Source organism: Neofelis nebulosa, chromosome 9, assembly GCF_028018385.1.
Source record: "Neofelis nebulosa isolate mNeoNeb1 chromosome 9, mNeoNeb1.pri, whole genome shotgun sequence".
Classification (NCBI taxonomy): Eukaryota; Metazoa; Chordata; class Mammalia; order Carnivora; family Felidae; genus Neofelis; species Neofelis nebulosa.
In genome coordinates, this window is record NC_080790.1 from 27,572,936 (window position 1) to 27,587,534 (window position 14,599).

Consider the following 14,599-nt stretch of genomic DNA (forward strand, 5'->3'; position numbering starts at 1 on the left):
TACAAAAAAGGAAACTGAGACCCCTCAAAATGAAGTTACTTGCCAAAGGTCACCTGTCTAGTTAGTGGCAGAGTCCCAAACCACAGCTATCTCATACCTCGGTGTGGCTTTTCCTACCCCATCCCATTCCAGGTTAACCTTTAAGTAATATCTTGAATGCAACTTTCTTAGAAAAACAACTGTACTATACTACATACTGTATTTTAATACAATACATGCTTATGTTTATGGACTGTAGTATTTCCATGAATTGCCAAATACTTCTAGATGATTGATGCTTTTTAACACCCTACCAGCCCTAGTACAGGGCTGAGGTGCGGGCAGTTTCTGTTTTGCAGTAGAATAGAACACACTGTCTAGCTCATATAGCCAGGCCCAGGACATTTTTCTAATTTTCTTTTTCTAGGTTAATAATTTCCCTGCATCAGTGTTCGTGCAATTGATACTTCTCTCAGTGGCTGAGGAATTTCCTAGCCACACACAGCAGGGCCTGGGGGTGGGTAGGAGGGAAGACTGTTTGAAAATCCTACTTTTCCATCTGTTCCAGAACTGGAACGAAATGACAGAGCTGGTCTCCTCCAACGGCAATTACTGCAATTACCGCAAGGCCTTTGCTGACTGCGAGGGCTTCAAGATTCCCATCCTTGGCGTCCACTTGAAAGACTTGATAGCAGTCCATGTCATTTTCCCAGACTGGATGGAGGACAACAAAGTTAACATTGTAAAAATGCACCAGCTCTCCGTTACCCTCAGCGAACTGGTGTCTCTGCAGAATGCCTCCCACCACTTAGAACCCAACATGGATTTGATCAACCTGCTCACAGTGAGTTGAGGAGACAGGAGTTTGTGCTGAGAGCTCTTCTCACTTCCCAGGGGATGCGGGAAAGTCCTTGAAGGTCATTCACCAGGTTGCATGCAGGGCTGGTAGATGGGGCAGGATCTGAAAGGGTGGGTGAGGGGAGGGGAGCCCAGCCCCATATCCGGCATGAGCTGAGACTATAATCACGGGGCAGAGAAATTTTCCTTTGTCCTGAGGAGCCTAGGTACCACCCCTATAGCTCTGCTCCTAGAGCTCTTGGAGAGGCCCTCTGCCCTCAGCCCCTCACTCTCCTTTGTCACACCAGTCTAGCTCATCACCACCTTCTACGTGGCCTCACCTCATCCATTTCCCTTTGCCCTCCCGCACAGCATAGCTGAAGCCTGGGATAATACCTGGTCCTCCTCCATGATCTCCCTTTCCCCACTGCCACCCTCCCCTTGCCAGCCTGGCCTTTGAGGCCCTTCTAGACTTGTTGTCTATGTATCCTGAGTTGTCATCACTTGATGCCACATCACACTTGCCATTGAGGAACACTGGGCTTTCCACCACAAACTGCTGCCTTCTGCTTCCTGGCCTTTGCACTTTCTTGGAAAATCCCTTCCCTATCCACCCCTGTGACTAGCTCAAATTCAAAACCTTCTGTCTTTCTGGAGCATTCTCTGTTCCTCTCCAGAGCAGTAAGTGTCTGCTTCATGTGTGGCTCTTGACCTTTATACTTTCTTAACCATAGGGAGGTATGATTTTGTATTAGATTTTTTTTTTCCTGTTTACCTGCCGTATATATCCCATATCCCCACTGCCTCTCATGATACCTGGCATATGTAGGAGCTCAACAGATGAACTGAATGCTGTATTTAGGAATGTTGTGGGTCAGACAGATGAAATTCGACTAGCATTCATATTTTTTGTCATTCGTGGCTGATCTCTAGGTCCCGGCGCTTTTAGACACAACAGGTGTATGGGAGAGAATCTACCCCATTGATGGCTGCCTTGTCAGGGGGAAGAGGCATAACCAAATTCTTTCACCCTTGTTTAACAAATGGAGAAGCAACTTCCCTGTTTGGGTTTATAATACGGAAGCTTCAGACACTTGACTGCAATACTGAATTGACTCTTTTCCATTCGTGGCCATGGAAAATGAAAACAATTTCCTTCTGAAGCTCTGAGGGCCTAAATCCTCTGGGACCACTGCACTGGCATAGGAGTGGTTCCTAGACCTTCTCACACACTGTTCCTAGAACACATGATTGTTTACCAAGGCATAGAACCCCTGAAGTGCATGGAGTAATACCAGCTGTACCTTAGCATAAAGCAGAAGTGGCCGACACACACAAAAACAAATCTCTTGGGACTGAGTTTGTATGACAAACAGTAAACACACAGACGTTCTCTACTGGGGGGGAAAAACCCTCTCAATAATCCAGGCACCTGCGCTTATGAATCATTTGCCATGTAAATCTGTTTCCACGAATAAGTGACCAGAGTTGCAGCCCCAATCAGACAGCAAAGCCACAGGCACAGGTGATGTCTGCAGACCAGCTGAAGTTCCACCTGTCTGTGTCCAGGCTACCTTCACTACGTGGAGGAGAGTGTCATAGAGCAGGTGCCTACGCTTGGGCATTTTCTTATCCCGACAAAAGATGATGATGGAGTAGGGGAATTAATTTTGAGTTATGAATGAAGCAACATAATGACAGATATTTAGAGAAGTATCAAAAGATTTTGAATGAAATTTTTGGGTGCAAATGGAAAATTTGAACCCTAGAAATAAAGGCTAAGAAATATATATATTTTTTCTGCCTGGGAAGGAAAGAAAAAAGAAAAAGGATGACAACACAATCAATCCCCGCCCCACCCCCTCTCGGGTATTAAAAGAAAATATAGAAGCCACCAAGCACTGTATTTAGGACAACAATGTTATCTAGTGTAGTACAGTGGCAAGAATCCTGGGCAGGAGATCAAGCTTTTAACTCTGTGTGTGCTTACTTAGTTTTGTCTCCTTGTTAGCTAGACCTGCCCTTGGTCTTTTCATAAGGGATTTTGTGCGCATTTGTGAGATCTCTTCCAGCTCTAAACTTCTGTGATTCTAGATATAAGGACTGGTGGCCCCTTGAGAATAAGGAGCCTGGTGTCAATCTGCTACTGTGGTTCCAGCCCAGTGGCTCCTCAGATAGCACAGTCCCACATATGGACATCGATCAAGGCAGTTTCTATTTAAAGCCAAGACCCCTCCTCCTTCCCTACAACCAAGAAGAAGGTTCATTGCCCAGGAATATACATTCATTCTTCCTGGCCACAAGCAGATTAATCTCTTCAATGCAGATAAAGGAGATTCCCATCAGGTGTTCACTAGAGCCCAGTGGCCATCTCATGAAGCAGATATGTGTTAGGATTAGAACCATTTGACTGACAGAAGCTGTGAGGGCATCCATAAGTGCAGCATTTCTCCATTCATTTTTCCCCAAGATTCTAGGTCAGGTTTTTACCTGAAGTGATTATTTGCCTCTAAACATGGCTCTAGGTGAGAAAGCCAATACATGATTGAGAGCCCTGAAAGATGGAAAATGAGAGCTCTTAAATAAATCAACAATTACGGAATGTCTGCTCCATGTGGTAGGCTACATAGCAACCTTGGGACTTTCTGTAATAACTGATTGCATTTTTCATAGCATTTTCACATATATTTCATATACACAGACACCCTGTGAGGGACCCTGGGAAGGGCAGAGAGTGTAACATCACCCCTGTCCCTTTATATTTTACAAAGGAAGAAACAGATTTCTAAAGGACAAAAGGCTTGCAAAGGGAGAACTTCTGAATCCCAGCTTGGGGTGGGGGTATCTCTCTCTCTCTCTCTCTCTCTCTCTCTCTCTCTGTCTCTCAGTGATGGGCATTTACTCTGTTTGATTTATTTTACATCTATTTTATTTATTTTATATATATTTTATTTTGCATCTGTAAAAATTAAGTAATCTCTCCTTCCCTCTTCATGGGTGGCTAAAGAAGGAATTAATTACAGAACAAAATCTATGAGTCAGAGACTCTGTGTGCCATTTTTATCATTGTAAATTTAGCCCCTGAACAGCCCTGGGCACATGAAGGAAGGGAGACCCCAGCACTAAACACATGGATTTTGGATTGTTCCTCTTTTCAGGGACAATCTAGAGAGGCATTTTCCACTGTGATCCTAATCCTGGAACCAGAAGCTTTAAAAGCTGATGCTTCTTACTTTATGGTATATGAAATCATCTGATTCTTTTCATAGTATTTTTAGATCTATCAGTTACTTTTACCATTCTGAGTATATGCAAATAACTGGAAAGCCCCCTGTATTTTTACAGTTTCAAAAAAAAGAAGAAGAAGAAGACGAAGAATTGCAAAAATGGTCAATAAGATAGTTTGATGACCAAGTGTGTTTTATTTTACAGTTCTCTAGTCAGGGCGACATAGGTCTTAATGTGCAGACTAAATCCACAACCATCTTTGCTGATAGGCTTGGGTGTAAATGCAGCAACATGAAACAGTGATTCAGACCATTCTCCAAGCTCAAAATATGTTAGACACAAGCAAGCATTCTTGAGATTCCATTGACAAGTTGCCTCTAATTATTTAAAAAAAAATTGTGGAAGAAGTAAAACATGTTGCTCTGCACAGGGCTGTAAAATCCAGAGGAGATGAGAGAATGCATGTAGGTAGGATCATGGCTGGGAAAGCAGAAGATGGCAGGAGTAATACATTCACTGATGAGCACAGTGGCATTTGACTGGAAGCCAACCATGCAATGCCCATCTCTATGGCCCGCTACACAAACCCCACTGAATGCATGTTAGCTCATTTAATCTTCACAGAAGTCCTGGGAAGGAGCTATTATTTATGCCTCCCATTTTAAAGACCAAAAGACTGAGTCCCACAAAAGCTAATAACTTGCTCAGGATCAAATCACCACTAATAAATTAAGGGCAAACATTTGGAGAAGACATTTCCATCATAGGATCTGGTATCTGTCCATCTGATGTATGAAAATACCACAGATGTTCTGTGTCTTTCGAGAGAGCATCTCCCCTACTCAGTGTGTGGTTTATTTGGCTTTCTGGTCAGATGTTCTGGCACTGTTGTCATCCCTTTCCCAGCAGGCGCCACTGCCATTCATTATTAAAGGCCGAATCAGTAGGACAGGGTCATGCTCATCGAAGTCCAGATCAACTCCTGATAACAAGGAATCCAGAAGGAAACAGTGACTTGATTTTCTCCCTATGGAACGTTCACAATGCAAGGCAGCAAACTGTGGCTGGGATTATAGAGGCAGAAAAGATGGCAATGGATGCACTGCCTGCTTCTGTGAGGCTTAGAAGCCGGTAGAGTTTTCCATCGTGGAATTTATAAAATAGCAGGCAACTGCCATTGGCAAGATGTGTTTTATTTGGCCTACACAGAATCATAAAAATTTTATGTTGGTTGCCAGAATTTAAAAATTGAGATATTTCACGTAAAACTCCAGATTTCTGGCTTCTCTTGACAAATGAGAAGATATGTCAATTGTCAAGCTGACAAAAATTGGCTGTACCTGAGCAGTGGCTGTCTCCCATTCATCAGGGACCCCACCTCTCCCTGTCACCTCCCTAACCCAGAGATCCAGTGTCACATTCTACTTATCACACATTTTTATTATTGTTGAGCTCAGAGGAAAGGTCCCAAGGTAATTACATCTGCGAAGATGGTTTTGGCAAATAAGACATTATTATACCGGTGTTTCTACCAAAAGATCTTTTTCATGCATTTCACTTCATTCTTTTATATTATGAGCTGCCTTGTAAAGGCATTTGTTTGTAAAGGCACTAGGGGATGGTTCCTCTCCTCCCTGGAGGTAGGAATGACTGTTTAATGGAAGATGGATATAGTGTCTGTTGTTTGTGGGTAGGATTTTCAAGATCTGAAATGATGATGGGGCAGTTTTATAGTCAAGTCAATTTCATTATGTTTAGAAAAAATCTTTAGGTGACAAAGTCTAGATAAAGCAGTATATGACCTGATGTGTGCAATCCTTAATTTAAATGTTGTAGGGGTGTCTGGGTAGCTCAGTTGGTGAAGTGTCCAACTCTTGAGTTCAGCTCAGGTCATGATCTCATGGTTATGAAATGGAGCTCCGTGTCAGGCTTGGTGCTGGGCTTGGAGTCTGCTTAAGATTCTTTCTCTCCCTCACCTGTGTCTCTCTCTCTCTCTCTCTCTCTCTCTCTCTCTCAAAAAAAAAAAATGAAAGCAAGATAAATCCTTGAAAGACATCTTTTGCCTCTGAGTTTTCTCCCACTTCATCCTTCTTGTGCTTCTCCCTCACTCTACACCCATACACATTAAGTTTTTATTTTTAGGCCAAATATGTTAAATAGAATTTTTCATCCCCAGTGGTCGAAGAAAGGACAGGGCACCTGGTTATGTTCACTGCTGATGAAATGGCATGATTCATCTGACATCTTAACATTAAAGGGTGTGGGTGAGACTCATCCAGGCTGATTTTAAGTCTCATGCCTTCTATTTTAGATGAATGGGACCATGCATTTTAGTTTTTACTGATTTCATTCATGCACTCCAATCTTGGTCTAAGTTGTTGTCCCTGCCTGTCCTGATCTTTCTCTCCTTCTTTCTCTGTCCAAATAGTCCCAGTTAGGTCCTAGTTCACAAGGTCCTCTGTGACTCTGTCCTGATCATTTCTGTTTTCAGTGACCTCCCTTCCCCGCCCCCCCCCAACATGATAATAATATTAGTAGTAACAGCTGTCATAATAATAGTAACATCAACAACACCAAATAACATTTCTTGGCATTTTACTGTGTACCAGGTTGTGTGTGTAGTACTTCACATGAAGTATTCCATTTTATCTTGATCAAAATTCAATTCAGTAGGGATTTTTATGATAATTTCCATTTTACAGATGTGGCAAATGAGTGTCAGAGAAGATATAACTGGCTCAAGGTGCCAGGCTAACCAGTGGCAGGCTTAGGACTTGAACTCAGGCCCAACTGACTCCAGAACCTTCCTGCATGCTTTATATGCTGCCTCTCTGAGCAATTCCTGTAGCATTGAGAGTGGGGGCATCTTACTTCATAGCTCAACTATGTTGCCTTTTGTTTATATAAACACATCTGATATAGCACATAGGATGCTGGTGACCATGCTAAAGTGTTTGGTTTTAAAATTTCATGTTCTGCCTCTGCATGCTATCTTTTTAATGTTCTGCATTCTCTCAAATTATTAGACACTGAGCTTCAACATTTGGTTTGAAAATATTTCAGCAATGTAAATAAATAAGTAAATGTGATCCAACATCATCATTTATCCTTTCTAATTTGTTGTAGCTCTCTCTGGACCTCTATCACACAGAAGATGATATTTACAAATTGTCACTGGTGCTGGAGCCTAGAAATTCTAAATCGGTAGGTGGATTTTTTCTGAGGATCAGTGCCAAACACCATTGATTGTCATTTACAGTAATTGGCTATTACATTGATGCTTTGTGATCTGAAGACTGAAGAGTTTAAAAAATCTGTATTCCATTTTGCCAGTGGAACAGCTTAGCTCTGACAGTTTGAGTATGATTTCTTCATCAGAGGCTAACAAAGAAGACCATTATTTCCAATCACTCTGTTTTCTTGTTATCATCTATGTGTTGTGTCTCCTCTGAGAGACTGCCTACCTATAGGTCCTCCCCCTCAACAAAAGAGAATGCATCTTAATGTGAAACAGCGTTTTAGATTCTTCAACATAAAATCCCATTCAGCATAAAATGAAGTTTAATCAATTTTAAATACCCTGATCATAATTCACAAATTTCTCTGCTAATGATCGACTCAATTCAGAATTTCAGTATCACTTTGGATAGTGTCTCAATTAATGGCTGACTCTTAGCAAAGAAACATTATATGATAAGATTGAGGAAATTGCATTACTGAATGTACACTGATTATTAGTTTTAGTGAGCGGACTGTATCTTAGATCTGTTTTGCAATCATAAAAGAATACCTGGGTAAATTTGAAATTTGCAGCGAGGATGAGGTTTGCATGTTCAAGGAAAACATGTCTGTACTTGCCTCTTGGACTCGTATCCTCAGATCAGGTTTCTGATAAAGATCTCATGACTTACCTCCTTACCAGTTGAACTCTGTGGGATGTTGCCAGTGACTTGGACCTTCAATCTGTCCCTGTATTCTGACTCTGCAGCATCAGCCCCAAAGAGGCAGGGCTGTTCTCTGGTACAGGGAGGGTGTGCACTTGAGTCTGAGTTAGTTGACCTGGTAACGTCTGTTCTTAAAATTGTGAGTGTGGTGGCTCCATCAGCATTTTCAGCTCCCCTACCAGAGGCCCATCTCCTGGGGACACTGAAGAACAGACCCATGTGGGAAAATACAGCAGAGGTAAATGGAGGCATGAAGGCTAGCCTCTGAAAAGTTAGCATGAGTAAGAGCTAGAGAGAAAGGTAAAGTTACTGGAAAAAAGCAACTTGTGAGCTCCTCATTCCTTTGCTTTGTTGTGAAGAGGCTGAGCATGGTGTGGCAAGCTATGTGTGTGCCCATGGCATTTCCACCTGCCCACACCTTCCTTTACCTGGAGCAGGGCACTTTAATTGCTACCAGTTGGTTGTTGGGCACCTGGTGGGGCATCATATCCATGTTATCTCATTAACTCTGTTAAGGAAACTGAGTCTGGTGAGCATTGGTGTCTCACACGGAGCACTAATAGCCAGTAGGTGGGAGAACTGGGATGTGGCTTCAGGCCTGTCTGTCTTCAACACCTGTGCTTTTTTCTTTTAAATGTGTATCTATTTATTTTGAAAGAGAGAGAGAGAGAGAGAGAGTGCGTGCGCGTGTGCACAAGTGGGGGAGGGGCAGAGAGAGAGAGTGAGACAGAGAATCCCAAGCAGGGTCCACACTGTCAGTGCAGAGCCCAACGTGGAGTTCAATCTCATGAACCGTAATATCATGACCTGAGCCAAAATCAAGAGTTGGACGCCTAACTGACTGAGACACCCAAGTGCCCCAATGCCTAGGCTTTTCTACTGCGTGAGGTTGCCTGTCCTTTTCCTGCCACCTCTTATATGGGAACATGGTAAGAACAAGGCACACTTGCCTGAGTTGTGCCTTTTACATTTGTTTTCAGGATAGATTTTGGCCAATTTCAGAAGATGTTTCCATCAAATACAGAAAAATCTTTTTATCTTTTGTAAAGCAGAATCTTTGAAAGTCCCTTCCAAGTGCTAAAATCCTATGAATCTATGAAAACACATTTCCCAATCCCTTACTGTCTCTTATCTTAAGTGGCTTGTTACCCTGTTTTGTGCTTAGGTTTGACACATGCTGCCACTGGAGAACAAGCTCCTGTCAGGATGATGGTACCAAGAGCCTGTAACTTCAGTGTGCTTACCATTGGTGCTGGTGGACCTCACCAAAGTCCCACCATGAACCTTTTTCTCTTCACAGGGCATGCTCGTGTCTCACTGGTTCTTTGTGTTTTATTTGGTGTCTCAGTTTTTTCACTCTACCTCTAGGTCAAAAGAAATACCTCACAATTCCACATATAGAATAGTTAGGTCCAAACAGCTTAATATATATTAATGTTCTAATGACTTAGAACCCACTTTAAAAAGCAATACATATATGTTGAAATCAAAATAATATTTTAGGGGCACCTGGGTGGCTCAGTCAGTTAAGTGGCTGACTTTGGCTCAGGTCATGATCTCATAGTTTGTGAGTTGGAGCCCCGCATTGGGCTCTGTGCTGACAGCTCAGAGCCTGGTGCCCGCTTCAGATTCTGTGTGTATGTGTCTCTCTCTGCCCCTCCCCTTCTTGCACTCTGTCTCTTCCTCACTGTCTCAAGAATAAGTAAACATTAAAAAAAATAAAAAAAATATTTTAATTCTTTAAAAACCACAATTACTTACTAATGGATGTGTGTGCCTGTTGGGCATGAAACAATATCTTAAATTTTGTCATCAGATTGAATATGGCTACCTTTTTTCTTGTTCCACATTGATTTTTTTTGCTTTGGAAATATTTGATACCATTGAAAGAAATACAGCATGATCTAATGGGTGAACTGTAAACTATTTCAAGCTGGTAGTTTACATGGTGTCTAACAAATACTGAGTACTGCTGTATTTCCCTTGGGAGTTTGAAATATCTTTTGGTATCCCTGAGAGTCCACTGCAGTGTTCTGGATGGACACCTCGTTATACAGTTTGGGAACCGTGGCTTTATCCTTCATCAGATGAACAAAATGAAAAGCTTGATAGAAAGAGTCATGATGTGTGAGTGAGCCTATGTGTTGGTGATCATATCCAGATGGCAAGTACTTTCTGGTCCTGTTGGTAGCCCAAAGGATACCAGCAACACCCACCTCAAAACATTGCAAAGGGTTTAAATCTAGTACAGTCACTCTTGCAAACATGTTTGTCCCCAATTTAGTATCAAATAAACACCTGTTAAAACAGATTTGCATGTATGCACCAGCAAAAATATTTACATTTAATGAAGGTCCTGGGGAGAGGAATAAAGTACATTGCACTCTTGGCTTGTCTCCCGATAGGATTGTGTTTTGCCTCTGTGTTGCGTAAACACGTTATGCATTATTGCTACCATCTTGGCCACATTATTTAGTGAAAATGTCTTGCAGGAAAGTGGGAAAACATATGGAGGAAGCAAGTTCACAAAAGAGGCTAGAAAGATCTAATTAGCCAAATAGTGAGAAGCGATTAAGCATATTGAAAGAGATGCCAGCATGAGAACATAAACTTGGCCATTCACATGGGCCCATTTACTGCAAACATCTACTAGTTTATTATCAACACCAGGTATTAAAGAACTAGATAACAGGTGTTTTATATATTTTGCATTATACAAAAAGCTGTATGGATTATTATATAGGTTTTAAGGATGTTTTAGTAATATTTGGGGAACTTGGATAGAATTTTGGAGTGGGATGAGAGAACAGTATCTTTTTCCCACTTAAAAAAATGGAATCTAGACTACGGCTAAACAAAATACACTCTCCAAATATGTATTTAGTTATAGATTAGATTCTATTGACAAAACATGTTTGTTTTCAGAACATTTAAGTGATACATATGTACGTTTTTACTGTATTATTAACATAAAAATGTGTATGTCTTTCTCAGTGTCCCCTAATTACTTAAGGTCTAAGATAAAGTTGAAAAGTATGTTTTTCCCCCCTGTCAGCAGCCTACCTCCCCGACAACACCCACCAAGCCTGTGGTGCCCCTGGAGTGGGCATCAGGAGTGATGCCAAAGCCAGACCCCACAGTCATCAACAAGCACATAAGGAAATTAGTTGAGGTAAGTGATTGAGAGAGAGTAGAGAGTTAGCACTAGAAGGCCCTTTTCTCTTCCCAGAATATTCTACAGTTGCCCAAGAATCAACTGAAGTCAATGAAAACAGCCCTCTTGCAGGTAGGATCAATTTAGCAGACACTGAGCTCTACGTGGCATTGGCTTATGGGGGAGATTCCCCCAGAATGGCCTTTTTCCCCTTCCTGTCATTCTGTTCTCATTTACCCAAATACCCTCAGCTACTTCCAACTTTCTTTCACCAGCATTTGATGCCTCCATCATTGCCCCTGCAATTTGAGGGACTGTTTGGGGATTAGAATCTACTCATTAAAAACCTATATGGGTCCCAATAAAATGCCCAATAAATTGATTACCTGAAGGTAAGAAAAGATCCTGTAGGATGCATAGTTTCTCTTGCTGTTTATATTGAGGTCTGTGACACACCTGCACAGAGCCATTTACATCAGAAACATTACTTAATTATGGGAAAGTGTCTATCAGAGTTTTCATGTAGAAAGAAGAGTAGAAGCACCATTGTGGGGAAAATGGAAACAGATTTGGCAATAAAAACTATGACATCTGATTAAACACTCTGCTTTAATGGATTGGTATGATACAATAGAATCATATCTTTGGGATAAAATAAACTTTTTTCTGGGGGGTGAATGTTTAAAGAAAAAGAGGGGGTGCTTGGGTGGCTTAGTCGATTAAACATCCAACTCTTGATCTCAGCTTGGATCTTGATCTCAGGGTCATGAGATTAGGGCCTGCACTGAGCTTCATGCTGGGTGTGAAGCCTACTTTACACACACACACACACACACACACACACACACACACACACACACACAAACCTAAAGAAACAGAAAGAATTTTCTACATCTTGGATCATCAAGGAAACCATGATGCATTGGAAGAAAACTACTACGCAGCATGTGAGGCAGCAAGGAAAGTTCAGAAAGGGTGAGGAAAAGGTCTGAGAAGGCCATAAGATTCAATGGAGGCCTTGTGTTGTTGTGTAACAGACCCAGCTTGGAGCCAGGGAAGGTGGGGAAGGAATCCAGCTCCAAGGGTTGCAGCTCAGGAAGGTCTAGAACCGGGAAATGAAAAGACACAACTATTTTCTTTTCCACTCTCTTCTCTGCTTTTCTCTGAATGCTCATTCCATTATCTGCAGACAGACTTTCTTTGCTACACAAGGGGGAGTCTGTATCTCCCTCTCCCCCTTCCTCTCTCTCTGTCTCTCTCTTCCCTTTTACCTTCTCTCTTATTTTCTCTCCAGTTCCAATTTTATGGTGGAAGATTGGTCCAATTTGGATAAATTGCCTACTGTTGGTTCAATCAAATGAAAGATTGGATTTTATTATGCATTTCCACATTAAATTTTATTCTACAAAAAGAATTGCATCCTTAATATGGATATAAATATGGATATTAGATTATAAAAGTAGGTACAAGTAGTTAATTTTAAGCAACTTTGATTGTAGGTAAGTATTGGTATTGGGACTTGCAAAAAGACTGTATATATTTTGTGATTTTGCACAATTCAGTTTTCTATAAATAAACTTACAATGGGTTCTAAGCAGTCATGTTTTTAAGTAATCTGTTCATTTATACCTTGTTCATCTCCCAAAGTACCCCTGAAGCAGCTTGCAACATAGGGCAATATGGATCAAATAGAATAGAGAGAAAGCATTGGGAAAAGGGAGAAAGATTCATTATAATCTGTTTGCATACATCTGCTTCTAGGGAGAACTTAACAAACCTTTTGGAAAACCCAATTTAGCAGAGGGCAATGGAAAAATCCTTTTATTTTTCAATTATAAAGAAAGTCAGAATCATTGTAAATATGCAAGCTTTTCATAAAATACGGAGAATACAAGTTTTACTTTTAGGCCTTGGGAATTCTGCTCTCGAAGAGGAACCACTGATAATTTGTAAACTATCTTGTATGACTTTATTCCCCCATAAACACATACACCCACGTATGTCTTTGAGCAGCATTGTTCAATTATTTTCCTAGAACAGATTCCCATCAGTGGAATTGCTGGGTCAGAGAGTAAGCACTGACTATCTTCCAGAAAGACTGTGGCTATTTACTTCATCAACTAATATGAGAGTGCCTATTTTCTCATTCCCTAGGAAATTACCCATTATTTTAATGTTTTCCAATCTGAGAGGTTTAAAAACGTTTTGTTTGTGTTTCTGTAATTACTAGCAGAATCGAGCATTTCCCATGAATGTATTGGCCACGTGTAATTTTATTTTGGTGGTCTCCTTTTCTCCTGAGCTCTCCTGAGCTGCAACAGGTCTCCTCCTGTTTTCCTTTTCTGTCTTTGCTCTCAGGTATATTGCAAATAATCTTCTCTGACATTTATCTTTACATTTGTCAGCTGAGTTTTTTGATTCAATTATTTTGCATTTTACGTAATAAAATATTTTTGTAGGGGCTCCTGTGTGACTCAGTTGGTTAAGCATCTGACTCAGTTTTGGCTCAGGTCATGATCCCAGGATTATTTGATCAAGTCTGCATTGGGCTCTGTGCTGAGTATGGAGCTTGCTTGAGATTCTCTCTCTCTCTCTCTCTCTCTCTCTCTCTCTCTCTCTCTCTCTCTCTCATTCTCTCTCTCTCCCTTTGCCCCTCTCCCCTGCTCAGGCTCTCTCTCTCTCTCTCTCTCTCTCTCCTTTTGCCCCTCTCCCATGCTCAGACTCGCTCTCTCTCTCTCTCTCTGTAAAATAAAAATTTTTTAAATTGTTTACAGCTTCTGACTTTGATGTAATGTTAAGGAAGGCCTTTCCCACTCAGAGATTACAAAACATAAAAATTATTTTTATCTATTTATCTTTCATACTTTTACAGCTTTCTTATTATTAAAATTGTTTTAATGTTTATTTTTGAGAGGGAGACAGAGCATGAGTGGGGGAGGGGCAGAGAGAGAGGGAGACACAGAATCAGAAGCAGGCTCCAGGCTCTGAGCTGTCAGCACAGAGCCCAAAGCAGGGCTCAAACTCATGAACTATGAGACCATGACCTGGGTTGAAGTCAGATGCTTAACCACCCAGGCATCCCTATAGCTTTATTTTTGACATTAAAATATTTAATGCATCTAGAATTTAGTTTTGGGCAATTGATTTTGTAAGATTATTAGCCACTTAATGGCACTTATTGGATAATCTTTAATTTCTCTGTGGATTTGAGAAGGTACTTTTTGATGCTCTAAATGCCTATATATACATAGATCTATTTCTGGACTCTGCTCTCTATAGTAAGTTGTAGTACCATGTTGTTTTGATTCATGTAGCTTTGTAGAATATTAGATTTCTTTTATTTATTTATTTATTTATTTATTTTTTATTTATTTTTGGGACAGAGAGAGACAGAGCATGAACGGGGGAGGGGCAGAGAGAGAGGGAGACACAGAATCGGAAACAGGCTCCAGGCTCC

General features: G+C 41.1%; 1 protein-coding gene across 8 annotated transcripts in view; it reads left to right on the forward strand.

Moving 5' to 3' along the window:
- Nucleotides 1–14,599, forward strand: part of RASGRP3 (RAS guanyl releasing protein 3) — a 108,051-nt gene that overhangs the window by 75,478 nt on the left and 17,974 nt on the right. For 7 of the 8 annotated variants that reach the window (XM_058683018.1, XM_058683017.1, XM_058683011.1 and 4 more), the window contains 3 exons: nt 548–823; nt 7,171–7,248; nt 11,044–11,160. In XM_058683018.1, coding sequence (XP_058539001.1) covers nt 548–823; nt 7,171–7,248; nt 11,044–11,160 — 471 coding nt within the window. The remainder of the gene's footprint in view (nt 1–547; nt 824–7,170; nt 7,249–11,043; nt 11,161–14,599) is intronic. The other variant, XM_058683016.1, reaches the window with a different exon arrangement.